The following is an 11,853-nucleotide window of genomic DNA, read 5'->3' on the forward strand; positions in this document are numbered from 1 at the left end:
AAGCCTTTTTCATTTGTGTCTTAAAAGTACTTTTGTTAACATTTGCAAGCTAACAGAGGATCTACTTTTGCTAATAGTGGTCAAATAAAAGAGGATCCAGAGTTCCAGACTCTGTGTTGTAGAGAATTATTCTTTGCCAACAATAGTTTTGCTAAGTTGCTCTTGCCTCTCAGTGTTATTAGTCTGAATATTCTATGCAGCTGAACTCATTACTACAGAGATTTATAGAAACACAAGGAATGATTGCTGATGAAAGAACCACAGATAGATCTGGGATTTCTCCATTGGCCAATAATTCAACTGCATGCTTTAGGAACCACAAATAGCTTTGGGTATTTTCTTTGTACGCATTAATAATTTAATATTATCTTGAGAACTGAAATAAGTATTTTGTCATATTTATTTAAAACTTTTCGCATTAATAGTGCCATAGACGTGCAATGCATAGATTTATTTTTCTATGTTTTTATGTTTATTTCCACCAGACTGAAAATATAAGCTCCTTTTTCATGAAAATTGTTATTTCCTTATGGTAACCATTTCCATACGAACTGCTATTGTTTGCTTGCCGTTTTTCTGTTGCGTCATGTCCACTCCACAACCTTTATATGGAATCCCGAAGGTAGTTGAATTCATCCTATTTCATTTTGATTTTAATGCTTTAGTATTATGCAGTGGCGGAGCTAGGGTAAAATCCTTGGGTGGGCCAAACAGGCCAGATTGAAGCTAACCTTACTAATTTTCCTATTAAGAGTCTCTCAATCTTCACTATTTGGTGCTACACTAGGCGGGCCATGGCCGGGTTTTGCCCCAACGTAGCTCCGTCACTGGTACTATGCATTTCATCTTTTGATGGTAGAATTTTTTTGCGCTTCAACATTTTAATAAGTTGTTCAAGCCTTCTGAATTTACTTCATTTGCGTCCTACACTTAGCTATAATTGTTGTATGTGGCGATTTAACTGTCTATGCCCCTCGAGTTGAGAAGAAGCACATCCCATTACTATTACATGGCAAAAGCGGCTGCATGGCAAGGAGAAAGTCGCAACTCTGCCATGGACATATGTAGTGACGGGAGTAGAGAGATGGCAATGCATGCTGGTAGTGCTATAAGGCCACGCCAGGGTTTGTGACATTTTTTTTTTGCGAAGGAGAGTTTGTGACATTGCCGAGTGCTGGTATGTTTCTACCATTGGCCCTTGTAGATCGCTTTAGTGAAAGGGCGGAGGTTATTAGAATAAAGATCGTGCATTATTGCACGTGCAAGTTTGGTAGAGACGTGCATTCACGTTTACTAGTGGACCGAAAGGCTTCGATTGTGCACAGAGTGCACCTTTTCATTTAGAACCAACTAGCAATGGGCTTTGCTCCCTACCTTTCAAATTGGCATAAGTGAAACTTTGTAAATGAGACTAAGTGCAAGATAATGTCTCACAACACTTTCAGGTCAGACTAAATGTGCAAGATCGTCATGCCCAAATCCCAAGGTACAAAGTGCAAGGCTACCATGCCCAAATCCAAACCCCAAGGTACAACGTGCAAGATTTGTCATGCCCAAAACCTTGACACCGGTATATTTACAACGAACCGTCTCACAACAAAGGCCCATGCCCATCACAAGCTTACAACGGAGCTAGGAAAACACAGGACCAAATAAACGACATACTACTCTCCCATACATGGCTTAGCACACATTACCCAGACAGCCCCTGCTACTTACCACCTGCATCTGCATGTGTGCCAGAGGTGGAGAGCAGGGACCAGGCAACGGTCACCTGCATCTTGCAGAAACGAAGATCACACATGCCAACGCTCGTCCCGGACATCTTGGGCTCGAAGACGGCCGCATTTCTCATAAGGAAACCGACGCGCCGCGCCTGCACGGACACCATGAGCTTATCCCTCCCGCCCAGCTCTGCGCAAACAACGCACCTGGAGAGCTCAAACATGCCGTCCGAACCGATGGGCATGTTCCCATCTCGACAGTCAAGCAGCACCATCTTGGTATCTTTTATGCTGTCGGTGCAGGAGAAGACCAGTCCCTGGTGACCGTCCGGCCACGACCCGTCGACGAGCTGGACGCTGACGGTGGCCTCGACCGAATGCCGCAGAGGCGCGAGCGCAAACTCGAGCGCACAATGCTTGTAGGGGATGCGTGTACAGATACTGTCTTCTCGGCGAGATCCCTGGTGGAAATAGAAGACTTTGGAAGCCAGCACTTTATCTGCAAGTTCAGTTTTGCTCTTTACCATCAGCTGTACTTCGAAGGTGACCAGACCAGCCAACAGGACTGCGCGAGACGGGCCTGTTAACAGCAAAACTGGATCCTGCAATGCCAGCATAACCACTAATTAGTTAGCTGACAGACTGTTCGAGATACCTTTGTTCCTTCCAAATAACAAAGCATAGAAAATGGCATTGCCCACTACGCCATGGACATGGAGAAACATACACAAGTCCACTGGGAGGGGCAACACGATTTCAGTAAATTATGATGCTGAATATTACTAGCGGCAAAAGGATAGATGACGAAAAAAGGTAAACAAGCAAGCACCTCTTTGGTAAGGATTTGGCAGTTATCCCTCGTGCGCCTGAAAAGAAAGTTGCGATTATGATCTGCCTCATCTCTGGTGGCAACCAAGCCATAGACATGAAGTGGCCACCAGAGACCTTTCAGGTCAGTAACTCTGACAGAGAAGATCTGCAAGGTGCTAGCTGGAACAGCATTTTCCGGGATAGGTCCAGATGTGTAGCGCATGGGACCAAGGGCAGCTGCAAGAAGCCAGATTAAGTTATTAGATGGATCAGAGATACAGTACTTTGGATAGCAATGGCAGCAGCTTACTATCAGGAAGATGGTTTGTTTATATTCATCTTATATAATCTAATGGGTTGAATATGTGGTTGTTTCCTGGTAAAATAGATGTACTCCTTGGTTACCAAAGCTGGAGTAACAGTTTTCAGAGAGACCCCTCTTCTGGTTGAAGAAGGGGGATGGCAAAGAAAATCGATCTAGTTTCATGCGCCCATTGCTCATCCTTGCAATTAATTGTTGTTACACTACAAATTAACCGAAAACCGCATCGCGCACGCTACGAAATCGCATATCGGATTGTGCTGAAACTTGATTTGACACTAGCTTGATGGAAAGATAAAGTGAGCTGAGATGAGTATAGGCACAACAGTTTTGTTCTTACTTTCGTCGTCGAAGGAGCCGAAGACGCCGCCGAAGGAGGTCTCCCAGGCACGGCGGTAGACGGGGATCGCGCCCTCCTCTTCCTCGTCGCCTCGACGTGGGGGGCGGCGCCCTGCCTTGATCGAATCGCGAAAAAGTTGGCGCTCCCGCCGCCGTGCGTTTGCCCCGGCCTTGCTGCAGATGGGCTCCTTCCCGGTCGCGGCCCCGCGAGTTCCGCCGGCCGGCCTTGCTGCGCCGTCGTCGTCGCTAGTGTGGGTCTTGAGCCCCGCGAATGCGCTGCTCATCGTCTCGAACTCCATCTCCGCCGCTCGCCGCCGCCGCCGCTCAATCAGTCGACGGTGGTTAGGGTTTCCTCGGTGCGGCTTTCCCCTCGCTGTAGCTTCTCTTTCCGAATCTTTCCTTCTCTCTTTTTTTTGACGGGGCCGGTGGGCCGTGGGTGATAGGCGAAGGAGCTACTGGGTCGGCTCAGTAATGCGCTCCTTCATTTGTTGGTTCGTCAGTTGGTTTCTTTTTTATTTTTATTTCTATATATTTTAAATATATATTTCCTTCATTACATTAGATAGTTTTCTTTAGATCATGCAGTATAAAAATTTATTCACACAAATTTTAGAAAAAATGATAGCATTCAAAGGAAAAAAATTGTGACATTTAAAAAATGCTGAAGCGTTCGAAAAAAAGTATTCGTGAAATTTTCAAAAAGTTTTTGTGCAATTTAAAAAATGTTTCATACCATTCAAAAAACAGTGTTCATGTGTTTTAAAAATATGTTCATCACATTTTAGAAAAAAGTTTATACAATGTAACACAATGTTTTCATAGTTTAAACAAGTGTTTCGTACAATTCAAACAAATGTTTGTGGAAAATGTCACACATTCCAATAACTTGTCCTGAGAATCCAATCCAATCTGCCAACCAATGATAAAAAGACGGCCGGACGAGAATTCAAACATTGTCCCTTCCTACTGAGGAATAAAAGGTGTACGTAAAAAAAGGAGTGTTGGAAATACCAGTGGGCCGTGACAGCGACACACGGTAATACCAGTGGTATGGCGTGCGGTGCACCGGGATGTAGAGCCGTTCCAATGGCCGGCGAACCCTCCCCGCAGACGGCAACATCGCGAAGGCGGTGGCGCGCGGGATGAGCTGGCACCGACGTCAAGCTTGCCCTTGCCTTTGCTGTTGAAGAAACCCATGTCGGATGCGTGGGTAGCTAGGGTTTTCTGTCACCGGCGAACCCTCCCCGCAGACGACACCATCGCGAAGGCGGCGACGCGTGCGATGAGCCTGCGCCGGCGTCGAGCTTGCCCTTACCGTTGCCTTTGCTATTGAAGAAACCCATGGCGGGCGCGTGAGTAGCTAAGTTTTTCTGTCACCGGTGAGTGAGCGAGGCTGACTAGATGTAGATGGGAGAAGTGGACGATGATGAAGCCATGTACCTAGGGTAGGGTCATGGACCTGTCCAAGATACCCTCCTCAAGGACATCTCTAGAAGAAACTGACTTTCAGTCGACCTGGAAGGATTCCACTCGACCATGAAGACTCACTCGACCACCAGGAGATCTAGGGTCATTCTGCACCCAAACGGTCTGTTATTAAGTAGTCTTTATGGCCATGATAGCACTTTATGTAGAGCGTTACCAGTAACGTCAGGCCTTTACGTACATTGAACCCTCCGCTACGTGGGCTGGCTGGGTTCCTGGCGCACTCTATGTAAGCCACCCCCCTCCACAGGCAGAAGGGTTCGCACCCTTGTAACTCATACGCATATAATCCAATTGACCGCCTCCGGGCTCCGAGACGTAGGGCTGTTACTTCCTCCAAGAAGGGCCTGAACTCGTAACATCCTTGCGTATACAACTACTCCATAGCTAGGATCTTGCCTCTCCATACCTACCCCCTATTCTACTGTCAGGCTTAGAACCACGACAGTTGGCGCCCACCGTGGGGCAGGTGTCTTAGCGAATTATTGGAGAAGTTGCAATTGTTCCGATCGCCTTCACCATGGTTTCTGGCGGAGGTTTAGTGGAGGGCCGCGAGATCCGTCTCGGCGCGCTCACGTTCATCGCCGACGACTCCGCTTGGCTCCAGGAGGCTCCACTCGACATCGACGCGCTCCCAGTCCGCAGGGCGACACACTTTCGCGCATGTGTCCGCGGCGTCCTGCTGCGGCAATCATCGGCCCCGTATCAGTCGACTCCTGCGTCGTCCTCCCTCCCTGTCTCCCGCCAGCCCAAGCGCTCTGGTCGGTCGAGGCTTCAGCGGTGGTTGAGACACGCAGTGGCTCGTCAATCGGCCACCACCCAAGTCACGGCGATTGAGCCCGACGAATCTCTCTACGGCCTGTTCGATCTATCGACTGGCTCCGTAGAGACTGCATCCGAGTGCGACAGCAGTGATCCAGCGACGGAGGTCCTGATGGTCAATGGGCCTCGTAGTCCTCTTGGCTTCCCCCGCACCAACGGAGGGGACGGTGGAGGCGACCCAGCTCAGGTCCATGAGGAGTATCAACCCGAGCCACTCACTTCGCTGCAAAGAGAAGATCTTCGCCGCCGGAACACGGATGCTTTGCATACTCCTATCGTAGGAGAAACCCCCGAGGCTCGCGCCTTGGAGGGCGCGCGTTTGGCTAACTTGGCTGAGCGCACTCGAATGAAGAACCTCCAGCGAGCACTCGATGAGCGCGCGCGGCAACGAGTTCCAGACTCCAGTCGACTTCAACTCTTTCCGCCATCGACTCAGGTATATCGAACCCCAATTCAGAATCTGGCAGCTGCAGCCCGTATAGCGGAGTCGATTCAGCCCTCTCAGTCAGAGGCTGGCAGAGGCTTGATGCAGATCAGAGATTTGCTCCGGGCAGCAGGAGATCAAAATTCAGCTGTATCGCAGTCGCGTAATAGGATTCACAGTCAATCCGTCGCTACGAATATAGTCCAATCGGCCCATAGCCCAAGATCGCCTCTGCGGCGTGAGGGACGTGGAGGTCGACGTGATCAGTATGATGACCGATTCGATCGCGATGACCGGTGTCGAGTGCCCACTCCTCCCCCAAGGGGTGGGTCTTACGCCCCTCGGCAGCAAGATGACAGACGCCAGCGCAGTGTTGGGCGAAGGGTTCCAGTCGACCCCAGCGAACCAGGCTTTGACACGAGATCCATTATCATGCAAGGTCTGGTCGACCGGAACAGAGCTCACCGAGAAGGCCATGATAGAGATGTGCCCATCAGCAGCCGAGTTCATGTCTCAGGTCCGGAGTGTTTTAGCAGAGCCATCAGAGCCGCGGTGATCCCTCCCAACTTCAGGTTAGCGACTGTGGTGAGTAAGTTCACTGGTGAGTCCAAACTCGATACTTGGCTTGAGGACTACCGAGTGGCTATTCAGATTGGCGGTGGTAATGATGAGGTGGCCATGAAACACTTACCGCTTATGTTGGAGGGCTCGGCCAGAGCCTGGCTGAATCAGTTGGCACCTAGCAGCATTTACACTTGGGAAGATCTTGCCCGAGTGTTTGTCAAGACATTTGAAGGGACGTGCAAATGACCTACAGGTTTGACAGAGCTGCAGGTTTGCGTACAAAAGTCGAATGAAATCCTGAGGGATTACATCCAGAGGTGGATCACATTGCATCATACGATGGAGAACGTATCTAATCACCAAGCAGTCTGTGCCTTCAAGGAAGGTGTTAAAAACAGAGAGTTAAGTTTGAAGTTTGGTTGGACCGGAGACATGACCCTGAGTCGAATGATGGAGATTGCCACCAAATATGCCAATGGTGAAGAGGAGGATCGACTCAAGCCGAGCCAGTCGGAAAAAGGGAACTCCAGTCGGAAGCAGAAGCGGAAAGCCGAGCCAGCTGCTCCTGGAGAAGCCTTGGCCATGACTCAGGGCAAGTTTAAAGGGAAGCCCAAAGGATCTTGGAACCCCAAGAAGGTGAAGGACAAGGAAGGAAATGACGTGATGGATTTGCCATGCCACATCCACACGAAGAAAGATGAAGAGGGTAACTTCATTTACCCGAAACATACCACTCGCCAGTGCCAGCTCTTAATCCAGCAATTTCAAGGGAAACAACCCAAGGATAAAGAAAAGGAGTCGGACAAGATTGAGGACAAAGATGACAGTGATGGAGGATACCCCCATGTCAATTCCACCCTGATGATTTTTGCTGATGTTGAGAGCAAAAATCGATTGAAAGTTATCAACCGGGAAGTGAATATGGTTGCTCCGGCAACACCCAGTTATCTGAAATGGTCTCAGACCGCCATCACATTCGACCAGTCTGATCATCCGACACACATAGCCACCCCTGGGAGGCAAGCTTTGGTGGTCGACCCAGTCGTCGAAGGCACTCGACTGACTAAGGTTCTGATGGACGGTGGTAGCGGACTGAATATATTGTATGGAAGACGCTGAAGGGAATGGGCATTCCGACGTCCAGACTCAGTTCCAGCAACATGAGTTTCCATGGAGTCATTCCTGGGAAGAAGGCTGAGTCACTCGGCCAAATTGCTCTTGATGTGATTTTCGGCGATTCAAAGCATTTCCGCAAAGAAAAGTTAACATTTGAAGTTGTAGATTTCCAGAGTGCTTATCATGCCATTTTAGGCAGGCCAGCTTATGCACGATTCATGGCTCGACCATGTTACGTGTACCTCAAATTTAAGATGCCTGGTCCCAAAGGTGTGATCACCATCACTGGCAATCGGAAAAAGGCAGAAGAGTGCTTTCAGAAGGGCTCAAAGATCGCTGATGCTCAGATGGCAGTGGTGGAGCTGCAGGAATACCAGAAAACTGTAGATCCGAGTGATTTGTTGCGACCCAAGAAGCCTGCTACAGAATCAGCATTTCAGTCATCTGGTGAGACGAAGCCGATTCACATCCACCCGACCGACCCCAATGCTGCTCCGACTCATATCTCAACAACAGTCGACTCCAAATAGGAAGAAGCGCTCATCCAGTTCCTCCGTGAGAACTGGGACATCTTCGCATGGAAGCCTGCTGACATGCCGGGTGTTCCCAGGGGGCTGGCTGAGCATCGTCTATGAGTCGACTCAAAGGTGAAACCTGTCAAGGAACATCTTCGACGGTCCGCCGTCCAGAAGAGAAAAGTCATTGGTGAGGAGGTGGCTCGGCTCTTAGCAGCAGAGTTTATCCGAGAGATTTACCAATTCGAGTGGCTCGCCAATGTTGTCATGGTCCCCAAGAAGGACAAGTCACTTTGCATGTGCATTGATTTCAAACATATCAATCGGGCCTATCCGAAAGATCATTTTCCTCTCCCCGCATCAACCAAATAGTCGACTCGACTGCGGGATGTGAGCGCCTGTCTTTTTTAGACGCCTATTCCGGTTATCATCAGATCCGTCTGTATGGACCCGACGAGATCAAAACAGCTTTTATCACCCCATTCGGATGCTTCTGCTATGTCACCATGCCATTCGGCCTCAAGAATGCCGGAGCCACATTCATGAGGATGATTCAGAAGTATTTACTCACTCAAATCAGTCGGAACGTGGAAGCATACATGGATGATATTGCGGTCAAATCACGGAAGGGTTCCGACCTGTTGACTGACCTTGCTGAAACATTTGCCAATCTCAGGAGGTATGATATCAAGCTTAATCCATCAAAGTGCACATTCAGAGTTCCTGGCAGAAAGTTACTCGGTTTTCTTATTTCCGAACGAGGAATCGACGCCAACCCAGAAATAGTTGGCACTATACTCCGAATGAAACGCCCCGTGCGTGTGCACGATGTCCAGAAACTTACTGGATGCTTGGCCGCGTTAAGTCGATTCATCTCTCGCCTCGGTGAAAAGGCATTGCCTCTTTACCGACTGATGAAGAAGTCAGACAAGTTCGAGTGGACTCCAGAAGACGATGCAGCGTTTGCAGAACTAAAGCTCTGCTCTCCACCCAGCCGGTGCTTGCTGCTCCAATCAGCAAAGAGCCTCTGTTGCTTTACATTGCAACCACAGGACAAGTCGTCAGTATAGTACTTACGGTCGAGCGGGAAGAAGAAGGGAAAGCCTTTAAAGTTCAGCGCCCAGTATATTATCTTTCCGAAGTATTGACCCCATCGAAGCAAAGATACCCTCATTATCAGAAGCTTGTATATGGGATTTACATGACCACGAAGAAGGTTGCTCACTATTTCTCTGATCATTCCATTACAGTCGTCAGCGACGCCCCATTGTCAAAGATTTTGCACAACAGAGATGCAACTGGTCGAGTGGCAAAGTGGGCGATTGAACTCCTTCCCCTTGATATGAAGTTTGAGGCAAAGAAAGCCATTAAGTCCCAAGTAGTAGCAGATTTCATCGCCGAGTGGATTGAACAACAACTGCCGACTCAAGTTCACTCGGAGCACTAGACCATGTTCTTTGACGGTTCTAAGATGTTGAATGGTTCCGGTGCTGGGGTAGTATTGGTTTCCCCCCGAGGAGATAAGCTCAGATATGTGCTCCAGATCCACTTTGATTCCTCCAACAATGAAGCAGAATACGAAGCACTTTTGTATGGGTTGCGCATGGCCATTTCACTCGGCGTCCGTCGCCTTATGGTTTATGGCGATTCAGATTTGGTGGTCAATCAGGTGATGAAGGAGTGGGACGTTAGAAGCCCAGCCATGACTGGTTACTGCAATGCGGTAAGAAAGCTGGAGAAGGAATTTGAAGGGTTAGAGCTCCATCATATACCCAGACTGAAGAATCAAGCGGCTGATGATTTGGCAAAGATAGGTTCCAAGAGAGAAGCCATTCCTAGTGATGTGTTCTTGGAACATATCCATACTCCATCAGTTCAGGAAGATCCTTTTACCGAAGAAGCTCCGCAGCCAAAAAGTGTCACATATCCGACTGAAGTAGAAGTTCCAGCGGTGGTCGACCTGATCATGGAAGCATGGGTCATCACTCCCGACTGGAGAGTGTCGTACATCGCGTATATATTAAGGAAAGAGCTCCCAGAGGATGAAGAAGAGGCTCGACAGATCGTCTGCCGATCCAAAGCCTTTACCGTGATAAAGGGACAGTTGTGCAGAGAAAGCGCGACTGGAGTCGGTCAGAGATGTATAACGCCAGAAGAAGGTCAGATAATCCTTGACGATATCCACTCGGGGACCTGTGTCCATCATGCGTCTTCTCGGACCATTGTGGCTAAAGCATACCGAGCGGGATTTTACTGGCCGAGAGCAAATGAAATGGCAAAGGAGATAGTCGACAAGTGTGAAGGATGTCAATTTTACTCCAATATGTCACACAAGCCCGCCTCAGCCTTGAAGACCATCCCACTCGTCTGGCCTTTCGCTGTATGGGGATTGGATATGGTTGGACCACTAAGAACAGGCAGAAGCGGCTTCACCCATGTGCTGGTGGCAGTCGACAAGTTCACTAAGTGGATTGAAGCTAAACCCATCAAGAATGTTGATGCCGACACTGCTATCAGCTTCATCAGGGAGTTGATATTCAGATATGGAGTTCCCCATAGCATCATCACTGATAATCACTACTAGGGAAAAGCCTAGCAGCAGCGCGGGTTTTGGGCCTATCAGTAGCGCGGGCAGGAGCGCTACTGATAAGGCGCTACAGCTAATGCTTAGCAATAGCACGTCTTGGCCCACGCTACTGCTAAATTGACTTAGTAGCAGCGCTTCATGAGAACATCGCTACTGGTAACTAGTAGTAGCGCTTCTCCTTACCCGCGCTACTACTATTTTTTAGTATTTTATTTCTTTTCTTTTTCTTTTCATGTTGTATTCATACACCTTTACACAAGTTTTCATACAACATGAATTTAGAGATTGTTTTTACATCATAATGAGTTATTACATCATGGGGTGAAAGAACCGTGGACTAGTTTCAAGTGGATGTCCATCCACTTGAAACTAATCCGCGGTTCTTTCACCCAATATCATCATCATCATCATATCAATAACAACTTAGCATCATAATACATCATTGTCATATAACACCTCCTCAATATCATCGTTTTTATCATTGACATCACATAACACCTCCTCAAGATCATCATTATCAACTCTAACACATTACCACATAATAAACATATTGTACCTCATAGGACCTATTACATTCGATTAAGACCTACTACATTTTCTAAGGTAAAATAACAAAAAACAAGATAGCCCCTGACTCTCCATTATGGAGAATGGAGATTAGCCTGTCTCCAATTCTTGCCTTTCGCTGAATGTTACTTCCAAGAACCTCCTTGCGAATGTCCATACATTTCTTCCATTCTCTGATGATCATGTGTTCACGGATTTTAGAAATCCGATATGCACAGGTGAGCTCCGTAGATTTACCTGGCAGTATGTTCAGAACTGAGAGGCGACCATGCAGAGACATCAGATGAGGCACACAATCCATCGGGAGTTTCTGTTGAAAAACATAATAATAACTTCGTAGTTAGCAATGATGTACTAGTTTTAGAAGTATGCAAAAGATGCACGGATGTCGTAATAGTAAAAAATCTTACCAGGGTATCTCCAAAGAAGTTATCGTTGTTCAACACATGCACTAGTGGCACGTATTCACCATAATTTGGAGGAGTTCGATAATAGTCATTGTAATTCTCAAGAAAAGTACAAAATGCGATCAGATGATTTTTCTCCTTATACGTTAATTGGGTGCCTTCGGTGTAGTG

The 11,853-nt window shown here is 47.9% G+C and overlaps 1 protein-coding gene across 1 annotated transcript; it reads right to left on the bottom strand.

Moving 5' to 3' along the window:
• Positions 1 to 1,543: 1,543 nt before the first annotated feature.
• LOC123042722 (uncharacterized) lies at positions 1,544 to 3,615 on the bottom strand. Its single transcript, XM_044465111.1, has 3 exons — positions 3,197 to 3,615; positions 2,554 to 2,771; positions 1,544 to 2,326 (listed from the first exon to the last, which is right to left on the bottom strand). Exons 1-3 carry the CDS (start codon positions 3,492 to 3,494, stop codon positions 1,712 to 1,714), a joined length of 1,131 nt encoding a protein of 376 aa, XP_044321046.1. The 5' UTR covers positions 3,495 to 3,615; the 3' UTR covers positions 1,544 to 1,711.
• Positions 3,616 to 11,853: the final 8,238 nt, after the last annotated feature.

This window comes from Triticum aestivum, chromosome 2B, assembly GCF_018294505.1.
Source record: "Triticum aestivum cultivar Chinese Spring chromosome 2B, IWGSC CS RefSeq v2.1, whole genome shotgun sequence".
Lineage (NCBI taxonomy): Eukaryota > Viridiplantae > Streptophyta > Magnoliopsida > Poales > Poaceae > Triticum > Triticum aestivum.